Source organism: Polypterus senegalus, chromosome 11, assembly GCF_016835505.1.
Source record: "Polypterus senegalus isolate Bchr_013 chromosome 11, ASM1683550v1, whole genome shotgun sequence".
NCBI classification, from domain to species: Eukaryota; Metazoa; Chordata; class Cladistia; order Polypteriformes; family Polypteridae; genus Polypterus; species Polypterus senegalus.
Genome location: NC_053164.1, coordinates 141,193,633 through 141,214,251, shown reverse-complemented (window position 1 = coordinate 141,214,251; position 20,619 = coordinate 141,193,633). Strand labels below are relative to the sequence as shown.

Genomic DNA, 20,619 nt, shown 5'->3' with positions numbered 1-20,619 from the left:
TGTAGCCTTAGAATGCCTAATCTCACAGACTTACCACTATTTATAAGGTATTATTGTATATAACGTATCCCTACCTTCCCTTCTATATCTACTGTATAACCTCAGGCAATTAGATGTAGTAAAAAGGCAAGCAGGAGTTAAGTTACACGTAAAATAATATATTACTGATAATATTCATAAATAATAACAAAATGCAAAGTACATTTGAATATTGGCAACCATACAACCTCATTAAATGGTGATATGTAGTTTAGGCGGCACACAGACTTAAAATGTCTCTAGTTAAGGCATCATTGGTGCTCAGCTTTCAGCCACATGACTGTTCAATATGGCTGAAGCTGTGCTCTTCATTGTGTTGTCTTCAGTTCATGGTTAGAAAGAGAGAGAGAGTGAGATAAAGCAAGCAAATTTGTCCAACCCCTACAGCCAATAGCACATCATGGTACTTAAAGGCCTTAAAGACAAGCCAATTTCAAACAGCCATACCTCAGACCAATGGGGGGGAAAAGAACATCTTAACACCTGCCCCCAAACCATATGCTAACGTAACCTGGCTGCCTTGCGGGTGTTGAAAGACTCTAGCAGAGAAACATTTGGGTTAACACTTCCTTCCCCCATCTCTGTCGTAAAATTCAATGAGACTCAGTCGTAAAGGGGGGTAAACACTAAATTACATTGCTTTGCCTAAATTACAAATAAAGACATACAAAATATTTATCAAGTTATATGCAAAAAATCTTACATCACAACAGTCACTCAAAGAGTTTTTCACTAAAAACAATATGCTTGTTGCTTTGCACCCAGCTGAGTTCACCAGATCTTGCTCTCTATAATTGTTTTTGTTCCCAAAAGCAAAATTGACACTGAAGAGAAGACAATTTGCTACAGTGGAATTAATCCAGCAAATGAGGCTCTAGACTTGCTAACAAAAAATGAGTACAGGAAATGTTTCCAGGGATGGAAGAAGTGCTGGGGCAAGTGTATTGCATCACCATTGAAGTAATTTGACTTTGATTAATTGCTGGACTATGATTAATTTTGATGGAATTGCTGTAAGTTATATGATAAAGTTTTGTTTAAACAGTTAATGGAATTTTGTGTCCCACCTTGTTTATATATAAAATGTAAGAGAAAAGGCAAGAACTTTGATAAAGTGTTAGGTCATCAGCTGATGAAACCCTGCATGATTGAAGAATTTTAAAAAGTTTACAAAAAGAATAGGAAAAACAGCCAGGGCTGTATTTCAAATAATGTATTCTGATGGTGGAGCGCTGTTTAAGAAGGCCCCCAAAGGAAGGAGCAGGTCCAAGCAGCTGAAGCAAAAGTAATACCAGGGCACTTTGTGCTGCTGTTCTGCTGCTCTGAGGGTGAAAAGAAAGGAGAGGCAGTAAATGACAGCACCAACCCTCAAATCGGGGTAGAATAATAAGCCCTGAAATTGTTTCCCATTAACGCATGTACAGTCGTGGCCAAAAGTTTTGAGAATGACACAAATATTGTTTTTCACACAAAATTTGCTGCTTCAATGTTTTTAGATCTTTTTGGCAGATGTTTTTATGGTATACTGAAGTATAATTACATGCATTTCATATGTTTCAAAGGCTTTTATTGACAATTGCATTTTTATGCAAAAAGTGAATATTTTTCAAGAACTCTGTAATTTGCTCTAGCATGCTGTCAATCAACTTCTGGGCCAAATCCTGACTAATGACAGCCAATTCTTGCACAATGAAATTAAGGTCTGGGGAGTTTCCTGGTACCAAAACATCCTCTAAGAGCAACTTCTCCCAACCATCCAAGAACAGTTTGGTAATGAACAATGCCTTTTCCAGCATCATGGAGCACCGTGCCATAGTGATAACTAAGTGGCTCGGGGAATAAAAGAATAAAACATTGAAATTTTGGGCCAATGGCCAGGAAATTCATCCGGCTAGGAGGTGCCGTCTCCCACCTGCGCAAGCCATGACCTGGCCCAGGTAAGCAGCTAGCAGGTGTCCCCCAAGATGTTAAAGGAGGACAATTTTAAGGTCTCTATTGCGTTGGTTGGACGGAAATTCTCTGCACTGTTGGACTCTGGTAGCAACCTCTTTTCCTTTTGATATTCGCCACCATCCCGGAGCTGTCTTTCCATGGGCAGGAAAACAGTTTGGCAATATGGCAGTGGTACCATGTACCATGACAGGATACCACAAATAGAAACAGTATGGAGGATGGTTAGTAACAGTTCATAATTTTGTACAGATGGCTAACAAACAGAGATATAATAAACACAGCTAATCAGCAGCTCCAGTCAGAATATGCTTGACTAAAGTAGTGAGTCTCCAACTGGAGTTTAAAAGCCAAGACAGGAGAGGCATCTCTTATAGAAGCAGACAGGTTGTTCCACAGCTCTGGGGCACTGTAACTAAAAGCTTGACCTTCCACTGTTATTTTATTAATCCTTGGACTCTTTAGATCTTGAGATCTTAATGTGCAATTTGTCTTGGAAGTAATGCTAAGTGTTGAATAGTAAGCATGGCCTTCACAAGTTAAGACTTTATATTTAAGAATTTGGATTTTCAAATCAGCTCTAAGCCTTACTGGAAGCCAGGGTAAAGACTTAAGATTAGGAGTGATGTGATTGAACTTCCTAATTCGTCTAATTATTTTTGCAGCAGCATTTTGAATTAACTGAAAGCTGCATAAAGAACAATTTAAACAGCTTGTGAGTAATGCATTGAAGTAGTCGATCATATTAGAAATTTTTCAGTATCCCTCGTATTTAGAAAATGTTTCAGTTTTGCAACATTATTAAGAAAAAGCAGATTTTGAATAGTTTTGTAATACAGTATGTGTATTAAAAGAAATGCTACTATCAAAGTTAAGTATTAAGTAAAACTAATGGTTAGTCAAACTGAGTTAATAACTAACAAACATATTCATGTTATAGTTATAATAATAGATGTGTAATAGACTGCAAGATTTGTTCTGTCTGGATAGACCTTGACACCTAGGAGCCATGTGATGTAAAAAAACATATTAAAAAAATTAATGAAGGTTTTTATTGCTTTTTATTATTTTTTCCTTATATGATCTTACTGACAGCAGCACAGTAACACAGTGACATGTACAACAAGAATTAAATTCATGTGCTGCTGGTGCAGGTGTAGTCTTCACCTTTCTTTAATGCACAAATAGAAAAAGTGAGTACAGAAAATAGATGGTGAACAGATGAAAGGATAAGTAATGTTATTGAACTACTTATGTTTTCTACCTGACATATAATGTAATATTTAATATTTACATGATAATCATATTTTAATAATGACTTTAATCAGTAAATGTGAAAAATATTGTTTTTAATGTTTATTTTAATTTAATAACTTATTTTAAACTGTTACTTTATTTACTGAAAGCAAGTATTTGATATCCCATTATAAGCCAAAAGTACTTTTTAGTTTAATATGGATGCATAAAGAGATTATTTATGAGGAGACAGTGAAAAAAATTAAAAGACATTTTAAGTACTGGTAGTTCAATCCATTGTTAGTCAAGACAATAAATCTTAAATGTTTTAGGTCTCAGGGGTGTCTTTTTTAACCTACTGCCTGGGAGTTTGTTATATACAGTACATTATGGCATGAGAAACAAAATTAAAATGGTAGATTTCATCAGATAAAGGCTAACAGGAAATTCCACATGGTTGTCATGTTCTTTGTCCTTTTGAATTACAGAGGAGGAGGAGGAAGAGGATGATGAAGATACCATGTCCATGATGACAAACCGCAGGACCAAGATCCCTTGGGGTGTGTGTTGGCGGTATCTGAGCTCTGGAGGATTTGTTCTGCTTTTCATGATGGTCTTCTCCAAGTTGCTAAAGCACTCAGTTATTGTTGCCATTGATTACTGGTTGGCAACCTGGACCTCCAGCAATATGAGTAGCATTCCAGAAAATGTAACAAGTAATGCAACAGTGAGTACAAAAACTTTATTTTTATGAAATCCTGTGCCCACCCACAAAAGACTAATAGGTGGAAGTCAACAAAAGCATATAGTGGATAGAGCATAAAGACAACGAAACAGTCAACTAAGATTTCACACATCTTGATCTAAAAATACTAAGTGCTGAAGCACATCGTAAGATCAGGTATGAATAAATGAGCCCATGAACACAGAAACTGTATAGATGAATTTAGGTGTTGTCCATACTGCAACATGATGGCCATTCTTCCACAACTGGTACCCTGACTGATTACTATAGAAACGCAAATTCATTACTGCCAGTGGAAACACAAAAGTGACCTTAGACTAAGAGGATTCAGAGTAATGGGGAGCTAAACCTATCACTGAGTGCAAGGCAAGTTCCACCCCAGGACCAGGGACCAATGCATCACATACATCCATAATCACACTTACACAGGTTCCAGTTTAGAAATTAGTTATCCAAACCAGCACATTTGGGGATGTGGGTGAAAAATTGAAATGGACAAAGAGTTGAATATACATCAATCAACTAAAAGCATTTTTTTTATCATACTACATCTGTGAAGAAGCCTTCTACTAAATGAAGATAATTAAATTAAGATACCAAAGACTACTCACTTGTACTCAAGTAACTATGAACCATCTTTCATTATGTTGTCGTAAGATACACAGTAGTAATTATATTGTTAGCCAATTATGGTATACTATTTCACTTTTACATTTGTAATAAATGAAGCCTAAGCATTTTAAATAAATGATGCAATTGTACTTTTATATGTTTTATTTTATTATGCTATTTAACATTACTTGTTTGCTTGGCCTAATATCAATACATCATTTATAGCACTATCATAGTTCACAAAGGATTTTCTCTCTTTAGATTAAATCACCAAATCAAGTTGTCTGGCTAGCCTTGTTATAGATAATCCATTATCACTAACCATCAAGATAGACTTTCCACGTTCACTTGCAATTTGACATCAGGTGTACATTATCATCTTCTCCAAGATGGTCCCATGAGAGCCCATTATGTGCCTATTTGGTCACCAATACCATCACTATCATAATAAAGTTGGACCAAGAACAGAACTACATGAAAGTATATTTCAAGCCACCCAAGTGTTAATAAATCTACAAAAGCTTAGTCCAGCTTTATTCTTTTTACTGTAGTCCTTTAATGAATTTTCCTGACGACAAGCATTACACCTAATATTCTTTACCTGGTAATTATGTCAAAGACCATTTTGCCATTTCCATTGCGACCTTTAATTTTATTCTTTAACTGCTCTCTGAAACACATTCTTTGCTATTTTCAAAAAACAGTTTCATATTTTATTAGATTATCTTTTACTATATTGACTGCAGCAGACCTCCGTGACCCTGTAGTTAGGATATAGCGGGATGGATAATGGAGGGATGGATGGATCTTTTACTATGAGTAGCAGAATAGATGCATTTTTCCCAAAATGGAATAAGAGGGATTAAAAATGCACAGCAATCAAAAATTAAAATTAAAGAATGAGTAAAATATGTTGCATTTTTTACTTACTAGTGTTTTTCTTGTTTTGCCTCCACTAAATGAGCTCATTATTTTTTTGTGTCTTCAAGACCCCAGTCCAGTGCCAACTCAGTTTGTTCAAATTCATCCATTAAGTCCAGTCTTGAGTCATTAGTTCATACTCTTGATTAATAAATTAAGATACTGAAGTGAATCATTCTTGTGAAGCCATAATTAAGTATAAACCTCCTTTTGTGCCCGTTTTTAAAAACTCTTACACTGTAATTTGAATAGGGGAGTATGAATTAAGGGGTTTATATTGTTTTTTTTTTTTTCTTTTAAATTTTATTTTCTGTGTTGTCAGGTTCCTGTCTTTGATAACTCCTATTTTATCACTGGCTTCAGCATCCTTTGCAGTTCTGGAATTGCACTGTGCCTCATCACCTCACTTAGTGTAGAATGGATGGGACATGCGGCAGCCAAAAATCTTCATCATAACCTCTTGAACAAGATCATTCTGGCCCCAATCAGGTATTGTAGAGCTTAGTTTATATGTAGATATGCATTTATTCTTTAGAGCCCTTTTTATTCATCAGGACTGTAAACATATGTATTGTAAATTATCATAAATAAAACTGTTCTTTCAGTGTCAGGGGATTCTTTAAAATAGGCAGTCATTATTTAATTTTATTTTTATAGCACTTTCTCGTTGAGCCTTGCCAAAAAATGGTGTACATACATTTTAAAATATATTTAAAAACATGTTTGATCAAGTAAAGCAATGAAAGCATGCAATTACAGCATTTCCTGATTCTGTACTTGACCTTAATCCTTTTACATTTTGCACAATAAAATATTGTAGAGTTTAGCTGTGCCTACAAAGTCATTTTTGGTTAACATCTACCCACAAAGTTAGTACACCCTTAGTTATTACATAAAAAATGCATCCTTCCCTTTGGGGCTCCAGGAGGAACATGAAGCAAAAGCCTTAAAACTTACAGAAGTTCAAGTTTGTCATGTACATAAGTATATAGTGCAATATAATCTATACGTTCATGTCTTCTCAGAATGGTTGAAAAATAATATAAAACATTATATTACAGTATATAACACATAGCCAGATATTAATTTAAAGCTTAGGTCACAGCAAAAACCACCAAACTTAGTCACTTTTTTTTCCACTCCATAATACTTCAGATGTCTCCAAAAGCAAGAAAGAGGACCTATGCCATGCTGCAGGCAGAGATGTCCTATGCTGCCATTACCAGAAGGTACAAATTAAGGCATTCGCAAGTGTCTCAACTGCAGGCAGTGTATCTGCAAGCCAGTAGGACAGATGACTGTATAAGATTTGAGCACCCTTGAGTGACCACACCAGAGCAGGACCAATACTGCTTCATCTAAGAGTTTGTTTCAGATATACCAGTTGCACTGATACTGAAACTGCAGGCAAACACAGTCCTAACATCAGTGACAGGATTGTAAGGAACAAGCTCCATGCTGTTAGCCTTAGAGAAAAGCAACCTCTCAGAGGCTCTCCTCTAACATCTTCTAGACATTTGACCCTGCAGCAGGACACCAGCAGACCACATGCAGATGTTGCAAAAAAAATGCTGATGTCCCAATGCCACTTTGAAATGTCTTCTCTCCTGACCTTAACTCTATAGCCTATAAGATACCCCAGATTGCAACATTCCTCAACTATAGATTGGGAGACTAATTGGCTCTATGCACCATGTACCAAGCAGTGGTTACTACAAGAGATCATCATAAAAGATGCTGAATGATTGCCAGACAATATTTGTTTAAGTTTCATGCTGAATGATTGCAAGAAAAAATTTGTTTAAGTTTCATGGTTGTTATGATTTTCCTGTTGCGTTTATTGTTGTATGGTTTTGTTTTCCCATTACAGTTATTTGTTTGTTATTTTAGGAGTGAAATTAAAATTTCAGTCAAACAATGGCTGTTGTAAGTTTGCATTTAGGAACGTTAAAGCTAATGTTCTCTTAGTCATTTTAATATTTTCAATTATGACTTGATTATTATTATGTGCTGTCATCACCTGACACCATTTTACTTTTTTTGTTATGGGTGCTTCTAATTGGTAATGGAAGAGTCCTTACAGATGATGCTACAGTTGTGACCCTGTGGGTTGGCAACTTTGAGCAGCTGTTTAAAGTTCCTCTAGTTAGGACATTGGACATCTCTGGGTCCACGGTTCTTGAGGCTGATCCTCCAATTACCTATGAACCACCCAGTTTCACTGAGATTGCACAGGTGATGAACCAGCAGGGGGTAGGGAAGGCTGCAGGGTATCCGGGATGAACTTCTCCAGCCTGGTGGTAAGGCTATTTCCTGGCATTGCAAGCAATCTTTGTTTCCATTTGGAAGACTAGCATCATCCCACCTGACTAGAAAATGGGACTTGTTGTCCCTATCTTGGATTGCAGTAGCTACAGATGGATAACACTGCTTTTGGTGCCAGATGAGGTCCTTGCTAGGGTCAACCTCAGTAGGATCCATAATCTCTTGCTCACCTACCAGGGACTCCTAAGTAGAATTCTACCATCGACCACATCCTGGCACTGAGGATTCTCATTGATCGCAAACATACATATTGGCAGAGTTTCTTAACAGCTTTTATCAAATTTCATAAACAGTTTGTCTTAGTTGATTGAGTTGCCCTGTGGGACATCCTGAGACTTTGCAGGATCCTTCCGAAGTTGCTAGATGTCATGGTTGGTCTGTATACTGCTACTGTGAGTTCTGTACCGAGTGAAGGCAGAATATCTGCTCTTTTCCCATTTGATTCTGGTATTGTTCAGGGGTGTGTTCTTGCTCCTACTCTGTTCAGTGCTTGCATGGACTTTGTGCTGAGCAGGGTTGTGGGGTCCCACGGCTCTGGGCATCTGTCAGTGATGAAAGATTCACTGATCTTGACTTTGCCGACGATGCTGTGATCTATGTGGAGTCAATAGAGGCTCTGATCGGGGCACTCGAGAGACTGAGTAAGGAGTCTGAGTGTCTGGGTTTGCAAGTGTCCTGGATAAAAACCAAGACCCAGGCCTTTAATGACCTCTTGGCAGTGTCGACCTTGTCGAGAGGTTTATTTACCTCAGCAGCGACATTCATATCTGTGGTGACTCATCTTATGAAATCAGTAGACTGATTGGGAGAGTATAGGGGATCATGAGGTTGCTGGAAAGGGGTGTGTGGCACTCCCAATATCTTTGTAAAAGGACAAAGAGTCCTGCAGCTTCCTGTTTTGCTATATTGTTGCGAGACATGGACCCTACTCAGTTACCTGAGACGAAGACAGGACTCCTTCAGTGCTATGTCTCTTCTGATAATCCTAGGGTACTGCTGGTTTTGCTTTGTGTCAAATGAGTAGTTGCTCACAGAGTCCCAAATGAGGCACATCACCTGCATTGTTTGGGACTGTCAGTTACGGCACTACAGCCATGTGGCGAAATTCCCTGAGGGCAGGATTCTCACTGTTGAGGACCAAAGTAGCTGGACCAGGCCAAGGAGATGTCCACATAACACCTGGCTACGGTGATGGTCATCTCCAGGGGGTGTGACTGGATCACATATCTGCCTTGGGGGTTGCCAACTGGGATCCCGAGCTGCTTCGTCATGTGGTGGGTCTGGCAGCATGCTGTAACAGTGCATGCTCCTCAACCTGACGTTGCTAATTGAAAACATGCTAGCTCGTGGCATTATTGGCAGCAACGATACTTGTTGTTTAGCGCATGACCTGACATCAACACAATCTGTATTTACGATAGTCCAATACATTGTCCAATGTCATGATTATTAGATAGAAAACTTGGTTGCAGTTAGTGATTTAGTTTTTTTTAGTGACTCTGAATCTATAGCAACAGTTACGACCAGTTTTAATCACGACATTTCAGATTATTCAACGATTTATGTCTCTGTATTTTTTTAATTGTTTCTCTGAAGTCTGGTTTGTTTGTTCAGGCTCCTTGAAATTCAGAATTTGTCTCCTGGTCTTTGTGATTTTTTACCTGGCATTTTCTATATAGCCACCATAGTGAAGTATTTTTTTTCAATCACTATATATTCTCTGTATTATTTGTCTTGAGAAAATGATAATATGTTCTGTTTTCGTTCCACAACAACAAGCATAGAAGGAATTTTCATGTTAACAATAGCCAAGGGATGCTACAGAACCAATTGGAAGTGATGGTAGGTAGAATATTTTAAGAAATCTAGAAGCAAAATATGCACATGTAACTGCTTAGTACAGCACTCATCATAGATCTTTAAAAAATGCAGCATTATCAAAGTACAATAGTAATTTTAGCATTCTCAAAGTTACCTAAGCGTCTGTAGAGAACGAATGAACGAGGTAAACAGGGATTAGAGAATTTAAAAAAAGAGTGTTGACTCACAAAAGACGTTAATCAATATGTACGTAAATTATTGTGTTTAAAGTGCATGGATGTTGTACATTTAAAACTTTTTTGTTTCATGTTTCTTCTTGCGTACTACTGGACACAATTGTAAACCCCTGAGGGAGATGCATTTTTTGTATAATTTGTTAAGTACAGCTTTATTAAACAATACATATGAATGTATGCCATGTATAACTCAAAAATATTAAATCTGTACATTACGTATTACCAGTGTCACTGTGGTGGTTTATGCAATAATGTTCTGATCAAGAAGTTGTTAATCATAGGAAACTGACAGCATGCAAAATAATATAAATGTTTTAATATTAAAATTCAGTTAAGACTGGAGAATTAGAATGACTGGATCAAGCTAGCGGTTTGTTTTTGTTTTTCTTTTTTGGCTAGAATAAACTGTGGTTGAGTACCCAAGCCAAGGAGAGCCAGAAATCTCTCACATTGAAAACAGTATGCTCAAGTGTATGTTGTGGGCATGTTGTCTTAAGCCATTTTTTTTACTTAGGGCACAACTTATTTTTTTCATTGGCAGCTATAGTAAGTTTGTATTTTTAGTTTGCTTGCTGAGGCTTACTGTCCATGAAATCTTTGAAAAGTAAGGCCTGTTTTTAGTTAAACTATGTCTTCTTGGATTATTCCTCAGTTTCTTTTTATCCATACACAAAAATATAGGTTTCTTTAGTTGCTTTTAATATTTTGTATTTCAGATTTTTTGATGTTACACCCTTGGGTCAAATTCTTAACCGGTTCTCAGCTGATACAAACATCATTGATCAAGTAAGTATACAGCAATGCTTTAAATGTTGTTTTAAGTCATGAGAAAATATTTTTTTAGTTCTTTTGCATTTAGTGGATGGGCAAATCTTGTCCAACTGTAAACAAGGAGAGATTGGAGAGGTTTAGGCAGTTTAGTGCATAACAAAAGAAAAGAAACAAGATACCTTAATAAAAGAAATAATTGATTTTAGAAGGAAAACAACACACACAAATGCATTGCTTTGCATCTATTATTTGTCAGAGAAAAAAGAAGGATGATAAAGATATTCCTGATAAGAAAAAAATAAATACATACTTTCATTCTGTACCTATAACTGTCATTCCAAAAATGAAAGCAAAGCCTGAATGTTTTATATGACCTAAACATTCCCTTCAACTACTGGCTGTTGTTCTCTGATATTGTGTTATTAAAGACAAGGTTGCTTGTTATTTTTGATTTCCACTTTAAGCAAAGAATATTGCTTAGTTTTGTGCTTGTACCTCATATGTGCGTTTGATTAGTTACTAGTGCACCAGATTTTTTGCCTTTTTATTGGCTCTTTCTTTTTGTTTTTGTCCTTAATTAATGTGCTTCCCTCTCACTGCTTCTTAGCTGCCTGTTTAACCATGATGTTGCCTTATAACTCTGAAGTCTCATGTTGATCCAGAAAAGTCAATAAGCTTTAGAGAGCAGTGAAACATTACCATGTGCAAACACTTGAATGCCAAAAATTATTCTGAGATATAACACAAAACACAAATCAAATTTGACTTACTTGTACGGAATGTTATTTGCTTTTAATAAATTCAATAAAATGTTAAAAAAAAAGAAAAAAAAAACCCAAAACAAATCACAAAGAATGGATAACATCGAAGACTAAATGACATACATACATACTAATATTTCAGGTCAATACAAACATTTAAAGCAGATTGCTGCCAAGATTCAGCAATCTTCATTTATATGCATTGTATTCAGACTTCGTAGCTCACTCCAGCATGATTTCCTTTAGATGAAAAGTTAAGTTTAAAATTATATGCTTTACCCACCATTATGAATATATATCTATGAAGTATTTTATAAACTGAAGCTTGGAAAGCAGGTGTTTCAGAGCACCAGTTTAACTGTACGGCACTGGCCTTTTCTTATGGACCAAGAAGGCCAATTTTGTGCAATTCTCCATTGATTACAGGCTGTTAATTAAAATGATCATCTAAACCAACATTTCTTTTGATTATGCTTCCTTTTTTTACTGATCTTTAGACAGTTTTATTTACTAAAGTTTATTTAAGGAGTGGGTGGTGGTTTAAGTTAATTATAAGCAGCAACTGCATATGGCTACTTGGCATTATAACTAACCAGGTTATGCTAGATATAATCTGTGGACTTGATGCAGGTCTACCATTAGTCAGGCTCATTAAAAGTTTATTTCTTGATTTTATTGATATTGTTTGTTTTGTTTTTCTTTCAAGTGTGATTTTTTTTAAAGAAGTGTATGATGTTTTGCTACAACAAAAAAAATATTCATTTTGTAAAACTGAAGAAATAGAAAAACTATGTTTTAATTTACAGGGCACAAATTTTCAAGTTAAGGTTTAGTAACAGAGCGTAGTAAGTAAGATCAAGTATGTACTGCTTCCAGCCTTCCTTGTTCTGAACCTGCTTACACAGTTATAGGGCAGCAGGGAGACATTGTGTATTCTAATTTCTGAACGAATTGCTAGTTGATCAGCTGGCACAAATGTGCCCACAACCACAATTTATCATGCTGGCCAATTACAGATGACAATCAAATTCACCCAAACAGCTTTGAGATATTTGAAGAAATTCCTCCAAAAACATAGAGAGGAGGTGTAAACTTTTGAGCAGGTGCAGCATTTGAGCAAAATTTTGTCTAGAAAGTTGACATTTATGATTAATATACTTATTTTATCTTTGTAAATATTCTGAACATGTTTGAGACCTCTCCAGTTGTGAACATTGTGTTAAATGTATCCAGTATATAGAATTACAGTCCTGTAGCTTATCAAACCAGGTTCTCTATTAAGTTATGATTGTAATTGATATTTCCTTTATCTTTTGTATACTTCATTATATACATTAATAATTTGAAATTAGCATTGAGTTTTGTCCTTACGCTGTTCTTGTTTCATATTCATTAATCACTTTATATATTACTTTCCTGAGTTAGCTGGATATTATTGTGGCCTGTTATTTGTATCCAGTTTTTAATTTCCCTTGTATCTTATTTTAAAAGGTTCCAAAAAGTACTAGAATATTCAGCCAGTAGGCCATCTATCAGGGAATTATTATTTTCTCAGTGCTTGACTTGTCTCTTTTATACATTAGTTAATGTTTCCTTTGATTCATTTTGTTGTTTTCTGTTGTTTTTTTGTATTACTTATGAGGTATATTTTGATCTTCTGTATTTGTTTCTTTATGTTAATATACAGTACTGTTCAAAATACTTATTTTAAAAGCTAGTTATGCAGGGAAAAGTATTTATTTAATTGTGAAAACACCATATAACATTAGAATAAATTCAAATAAACACTGATACAATAAAAAGCAACAAGAATTACTTGGGCTTTCCAAAAACGTATTGCTGTCTTGTCGTATGGTAAATGGCTATGCTAACACACTTTGACAGACATAAAAACATTGTTTTGTCCCCCCCAAGGCTACAGTGAGCCTTTATATTTAATTCAAACTTATATTATAATTGATACTGTTTTATTGTATCTTCTAAAGTTTGAAAGACCTATCCATTTTTCCTTAATTCTCATTAATTACATAACTAAACTCTCCAGCTAAAATTTTGCCTTTTTACTTCTGCTAAAGAATGAAATATTTCAAATGTCTTGTTTTTATTTGGAGCATATACCTTATACCACTCATACATTTTTGTTTTTTTGAAATGAAGTAGTCTGGCATGAAAACATGAAACTGATTTTGACATATTAATGATTTTTTAGTTAAAAAAAAGCCTACGTTCCTCCTTAACTAAAATTCTTTACTAGCATACGTTTTACACATTTTTCTTTAGCCCACAAACTTTCTTTCATAAGAATGATTAGACATCAGTAGATTACTCCTCACCTTTTACTAATCTTATTAAAAACTTTACTTTTACTTCATTGTGACTGACATTCTTCTTTTCTGCTTTCTTTTTTCTTATCCATTGTTTTCTTCATTCTTTTATGTCTTTTTGTCCTTTTTTATAAACACGGGATAGACAGACAGAGTTTTAAAGCTTTATTGCAATAAAACAACACAACAAACAACAAGGACTCAACCCAATACGGCCAAATTGAGCTGAGCCCTGAACATTGCAGCAATCGAAGTTTATATAACAATTTCTTATCATTTTGACATCGTTCAAGTAGCTCATTCTGCACCTGGCTATACTGTCTATTATTTACTCTAGTTTCTGTTTTGCTTATTCTTGATTGGTTCTTCAACTGGGCAAATGTTCTTTATTCCATATTTGGTCTTTCATGGTGTCACTTCCTTCTCTAGCCTTTCAAGCTATGCTTTAATGGTGGCCTAAAGCTAAGCTTTAATTAAAAAGAAATATAGTATATGCTTTCATTTAATCATTGCTTGGCATGCTTGATTTGTCTTAATTTCTACACTAAAGTTAAGTTCTAATATATTTTTCTAATATTTTTGCTAATGCCTGAATTTACTAAGGTTTTCTTTCATGCATTACATCAGTGTGACCTTGCTTACAGCAAAAGCCTTTTGTTTCCTTTCTGCTGATTCTCCAGTCCAGTTGGTTTCTTTACGTGCCTCCCAGAGCCATATTCTGTCTGAGGTATTGTTTCCTTAGCTTCCCAGCCTTGGACACAGGTGTTCTCAAACTCTTATCCAGTTCTAAGCTGGTTTCTATACGTCAATTCTGTTCTTTTCTCACACTAGAAATTCTGCTGTAAGCTTAAAGAATAATGCAATATGACTGATTTTTTAGTTAACTATTTCCTTGACCTATCTTATTTTCTTAACTTTCTAATTTATGCTTAATCTAATGTTTTAGAAGCTTTTTAATTACTTTGTATGGCTCTTTATGTTAATTTGCTATTTTTTATGCTAATACAAAAAATTTTCCTTCTGCATTTTCTCATCTGTACTAAATATGGCATAACCTTCCTTCTCTTCTTTCTCTACTTTTTATTACATCACTTGGCCAAAATAGCAGTGGCTTAACATTAGTATTGATTTTTATCAGTTATGTGTTTTATTTTTACCGATTGTCTATTGAAATCTTTCCACTTGTTGTCCGGCTATCACTGTGCGCACTACAGATCCTATACTATACTATACTATATCTTAATACTGAATACAGCTGCACTCTCCACTTCAAGGCAGGTTAACCATGAATAGTAAAGAAAGAGTGGCAATCAGGGCTGAGTATGCAGTGAGGTTGCCATACTAGAATGATTTTTGTAAAATCACTCACTTTTTAAAATTCTCATAACAATTAAGATGGTGACTATGTACTGTTGAACTGTGTTCTTTCTGTCAGCAGTATTTTTACTTGTGAGTTGGCATTGCTATTAATCTTTCGTAAAATTAATTTTCATATTCTAATATCCAAACAGATATTAAATCAAAATATGGGGTGGTATCTAAATTGCCATGCAGATTATTTTTTTGCCAGAAGGAATGAAAGAAATTGATGTTCTGTAAAGATTTCTTGAAAAATGTTTTATTGATTATTTTTTTTCTAATAATTCATCACTTCCATAGTGGTTGTGTATCTTCTTCTGTTTTCATTTTTGGCTTTGATCTCAAATTGCTGGAGACATGGACTTTCAGACATATAAAGTCTCCTTGGAGGAAGATCTTCCAAGCATCTTTCCAAACATACAATAATCCTCATAATTCAGAGGTTTCTTATCTGAAGTAAAACATTTGATGGACACCGCTCATTCTGCCTCATATCTAAAATGGTTCATATTATCACATGCCTTTAACCTGTGCCCCTCCAAATTTACAATATTAGTACCATTATAAATTCTTCTTTCTTCCATGAATTAAATGTTTATATGCCTGCCCATAACACCTTTTTTAAGTATACAGAGTAGGGTGCAAATTAGCCTTGGGTTCTTTAGACAGGTCACAAAATTATTTGTCTTAGATGTGCTTTTTTTTGTCTTCTGGATTAGCGTGTTGATAGAAAGGAGCATATTGTAGAGTTCCAAACATACCTTTTGGTAAAAAGTGAAGCAATACAAATAGATATTTAAATGTCCTTAAAGGAAGAAACTAACTTAGTAAATGGCCACTTTCCAGGTTATAGACATGCTGCTCAGTGCTTGATTAACTATGCAAATATAACGAAAGAAATGGTAATGATTAATGATATGTGCAGTTTACAACAAAGTGGTTTAAATTAAAAACTGTGTAGAGGGAATTAAACAATGCAAGGGAAGGCCATATTAAAAAGGTGCGGTTGTGGTAGATGTGGCTGTTCAACTTGTAAATTTTACTCTGTGGCAAAAGTGTGCATGGTGACAAAACAAAAATGATCATCTTGCATAATCAAGGTCCCTCTCAAGCACACATTTTGCAGCAGACAGGTGTTTCCAGATGTACTGTCTAAGCACAAACAGCCCAGGTTGAGGACTGCAGACTGCTTATATTAACCTTTTTCATTTTGCTCAAACGATCCATGATGACCTATAAAGGAACTCATTTACAATAAAATTTACAGGACCCTTAAGGCAATTTATCTACATGGTCAATGTACATTGAAAGTATCCTCTCATTTTTACATTGTTTCTGTCTTTATGTGGAGCCATTTTGAAAATTGACAGGTGACACTGTCTTGTGGCTTTCACGTCCGTAATTGCTTAATCAACCCCCCAGAAGTACCTGGGAGTGTGCTTATACAACATCATCAACACACCCCTTTAAAAAGGTCACTTCACTCTGTATTTTCATTATTGTTTTTCTGACTTTACACCTTATGATACTGATTCTTGTCTCACGTTTCTGGCTTTGTGGAAGATTGTTTTTTTTCTCTGTGGTTTTTACCCCATGTTCTGTTCTTGTTTCATCTTCTGATCCTGAATTTAAAGTCATTCTGCTTCAGCAAAACAATCACATGTGTGTAATATCATGTGTCCCAGAGCCTCACATGGGATTTTAACATAAATTATGCCCCATCAGAAGGACTGGATAGCAAACAGGGTAAAAGGTAATGTTAAAGACCATTGAAAGAGAAAGAGAATGGTATGATTTAATTTGGACACCAGAAAAATGGAAACTTGTGCATCACATCATTTGCTGAATTAAAAAGCCGCTCAGGACAATAACATCAACTACATTGTAGTGCACTCCCACAACCTACTAGAAAAACTACTAAACATATATTCAATATCTAAAAATAATTAATAAAAATAAAGTAGTTCACGTTTTAGTTATCATATTATTATTATGTTTGAGAGACGAATCATCACAGAGTAGCTGAATAATGTTAATTATTATTCTTATTATTGTTGTTAAATCATCATGTAAGGAGGAATCCTACTCACCTGTGGCCAAGTGGAATCTATGTCCGAAGCACTGGAGCCTCATCCATCCTGTGACATCAGGCACAAGCTTTATGTTTGAGGCATTGCCTGTAGTGATACTGATGAGCTTGTCCTACTTTAAGCCTCATGCAGCCGTCACTTCTCTCAGTTCATGGGTAATGTTTTGCTTTGTGTGGTCATCAAGAAAAAACATTGCTTGAAGACGATTATTTTTCAATTTGAAATCATCATTGATGAAATGAATTATAAGACTGATGTAAGGCTGCATGGTGTGACTTGACCATATATCCATATATTGTTTGAATCCAGTGTTGCTGACAGTACTAACTGGACACATGTCTTTAGCTAAGAAGAATGTGATAGCATCTGTTATTTCTTTATGTGGATAGGTGCTGGTGGCTGCATCATAAAAATTGCCTTTAATCAATGACTGTGTTACGGTGGAAGAAGTCGAGAGGGCTTTATTTTTCTCCATTTTTGGTCCTTTGTGATTAAATTTGAATAAAAATGAATAAACAAATTCATTGTATTGCTACATGGTGCAGACATCTTCATGTAACAAGTTATGCACAGTGTATATTGTTTTTCCTTGTCAGACTCCTTGAAACCAAAGTGTTTCCAGACAGCCTGTTTGGTTTTCCCTTTCTTGGTCCCCAGAGGCTCTCTTTATGTTGGGCTTTTAGGGAGAAGCAAAAGAATGTCGCTGGAAAGGGGTTTGCTGGATTTATAACACCTGACAAAACAGGAGCATCATATCATTGTCAAATGAAATGTAGCACAATAATAGTTTTATCCTGGTTATCTTATTTTCATAATCATAATTGAAATTAAAATTTAATTAATAACCTACCCCTATCAAAAATAATAAAGCATAAATAATGTTTAAGTGTGTATAGGACTCCAGTGATAACAAAAAAAAAAAATAAAAAGAAAAAAAATAAAAGAAAATATAACAAAACATTCCTGAACCTATTTAATCCAATTCAGGGTCGCTCAGTGCCAGAGGCAATGCCAGCAGTACTGAAAGAAAGCCAGGAAATAACCAAGGGCCGCAGTGCACCTCAGGACTATATGAGCAGACATTTAAAATAAAACAAATCACAAACTTCCAGGCAAGGCCTTGATATTGATGTGTAATCCACATTTTATAGCATCTACTTTACAAAGTTACCCTAACTTGAACACAACACGCCCTCCAAATACGAACCTGATTGAAAGAAATAATGATAATCAAATCCTTGATGACGGCAACACTCATACAGTGACAAAACAATTACATTGACAATCATGTTACGTTATCTTTAAAATATTTCCTTTTCTTTTTCATATCTTCTTTAACACACTACTTCTCTGCTGCGAAGCGCGGGTATTTTGCTAGTTATCTATAAAAAGCAAATAATGACATTAAGTTTGTACTATAATAATACAAATAGCTGAAATGATATAACCCATAGGAACAAGGCACTGGTTTTTGAACATTAATAATAATTTGTTGCAAACCATAATAAGAAATGTAAAAGAAAATGTGGTAAGTTGTGAAAATTAGATAATAAACATCAAGACCTAGATAATAAGTAAAGTTTATGTGGTTTTAAGTTATAAGAACAAGAGAATAACTACGATAAATAATGAAGAAGACAATAATGCACAGCTGATTATACACTTTATCCTTGGAGAATGATTTTTGTGAGCAAAACAATACACTGTGGAAATTATGGTAATATGATAGGCAGCTTTTGAACAGAGGGAGTAATATTTTCTTGTTCAGAATAAGTGAAGCAGAGAGTACCCTCAAGTTCATCAGCAGTGGAGGTGCTGAAGCACTGTGACCCAGATGCAACGTCACCTTTATTATACTCCTTATAAAGCAAATTTGAGTACAATGGGATATTCAGTGCATTTCACTGGCTTTACTTAGTGAAATAAATCCCACTAAAAACAGAAGTAAGAAGGAAGACGAAATTTAATTATCTAAAAAGTAGAAAGAGGTAAATTATATTTTTTAACTTTTGCTTTGGTGGCTTTTTTGTCTGTTCCCAACAGCACATTCCTCCTACTCTGGAGTCTCTTACCCGTTCCACGCTGCTCTGCCTCTTTGCTATTGGCATCATAGCATTTGTCACACCAATGTTTCTGGCTGCAATGGTGCCTCTTGGGATCACCTTTTACTTCATACAGAAGTATTTCAGGGTTGCCTCCAAGTAAGTCTTGATATTTTTAACTCTTTTGTTAAATGTACTTGTCTACTCTTTGATCATCTAAGAGTATGCTGAAACAGAAGAAATAAAGTGTACACATTGTGGTAGAGAAATATATTTTTACCCAGAGCACTGGTCTAGTTTGCATGGACGTCAGCATGAGAGAATTATAATGTTTAAAAATTATTAGATTTACATGGTAAGGTTGTTAACAATCATAACTTGCCACTAGACTTTGCACATCAGGTTTATCATTACAAGGTGGTAAATGAATGCAAGTGAATCATGGAGTCCTTAGGATTCTTGTAACATCATTTCATCACACAATACTGTATCATGAAATGTTGGTTACTTCTACAAATAATTCAGCGATAGTAATAGGGTCCAAATTGTGTGTTTTTATGAAATTGTGTGGTCTGTTTGCTATTTCACAACATGTCTTGACTTTATAAATGTGACAGTGGTTCCAGGAATGTACTCTTTCTTATTAGGAAAAAACTAAGATTCTAAGAGAAACAACAACAATATGGAAGGACTGATTATAAGACAGGCCATTGCAGCAGCAACTTCAGTCCATTTTGCATTATCATCACAGAAATGGCATGCATCTTGGATTTTTGAGTAGCACTTCAGACTGTAGACTGTTGACTTTCAGATGTGGGACAAGTTTCACTAAGTGCATTATGAGATATGCCTTTGACCCCTTGTCAATGATGACTATGTCTGGTCATTTTCAGGGATGGGATCTGCTGATCTATACTAATAAAAGGTAAAGCCCTCACTGACTGACTGACTGACTCACTGACTGACTGACTAACTGACTGACTGACTCACTGACTCATCACTAATTCTCCAACTTCCCGTGTAGGTAGAAGGCTGAAATTTGGCAGGCTCATTCCTTACAGCTTCCTTACAAAAGTTGGGCAGGTTTCATTTTGAAATTCTACGCATAATGGTCATAACTAGAAGCTATTTTTCTCCATTTACTGTAATGGAGTTGAGCTCGAAGCCGTGGGGGGCGGAGTTTCGTGTGACATCATCACGCCTCCCATGTAATTACGCAGTACGTAGAAAACCAGGAAGAGCTCCAAAAAGCGCTTAAGAAAACATGCATTATATAATTAAGAAGGCAGCGAAACAATTAGAAGCGAGCGAGTGACATATAAAACCATATTCAGCGGCTCACGTGAACTGACGCAGTGCGCAGACAAAAAGCAACAGTTCCAAAGAG

At 35.5% G+C, this 20,619-nt stretch overlaps 1 protein-coding gene across 8 annotated transcripts in view; it reads left to right on the top strand.

The window, feature by feature from the left end:
• abcc9 (ATP-binding cassette, sub-family C (CFTR/MRP), member 9) overlaps positions 1 to 20,619 on the top strand; it is a 229,194-nt gene that overhangs the window by 154,156 nt on the left and 54,419 nt on the right. For all 8 annotated transcript variants that reach the window (XM_039769711.1, XM_039769709.1, XM_039769708.1 and 5 more), the window contains 4 exons: positions 3,714 to 3,952; positions 5,826 to 5,992; positions 10,602 to 10,671; positions 19,234 to 19,391. In XM_039769711.1, coding sequence (XP_039625645.1) covers positions 3,714 to 3,952; positions 5,826 to 5,992; positions 10,602 to 10,671; positions 19,234 to 19,391 — 634 coding nt within the window. The remainder of the gene's footprint in view (positions 1 to 3,713; positions 3,953 to 5,825; positions 5,993 to 10,601; positions 10,672 to 19,233; positions 19,392 to 20,619) is intronic.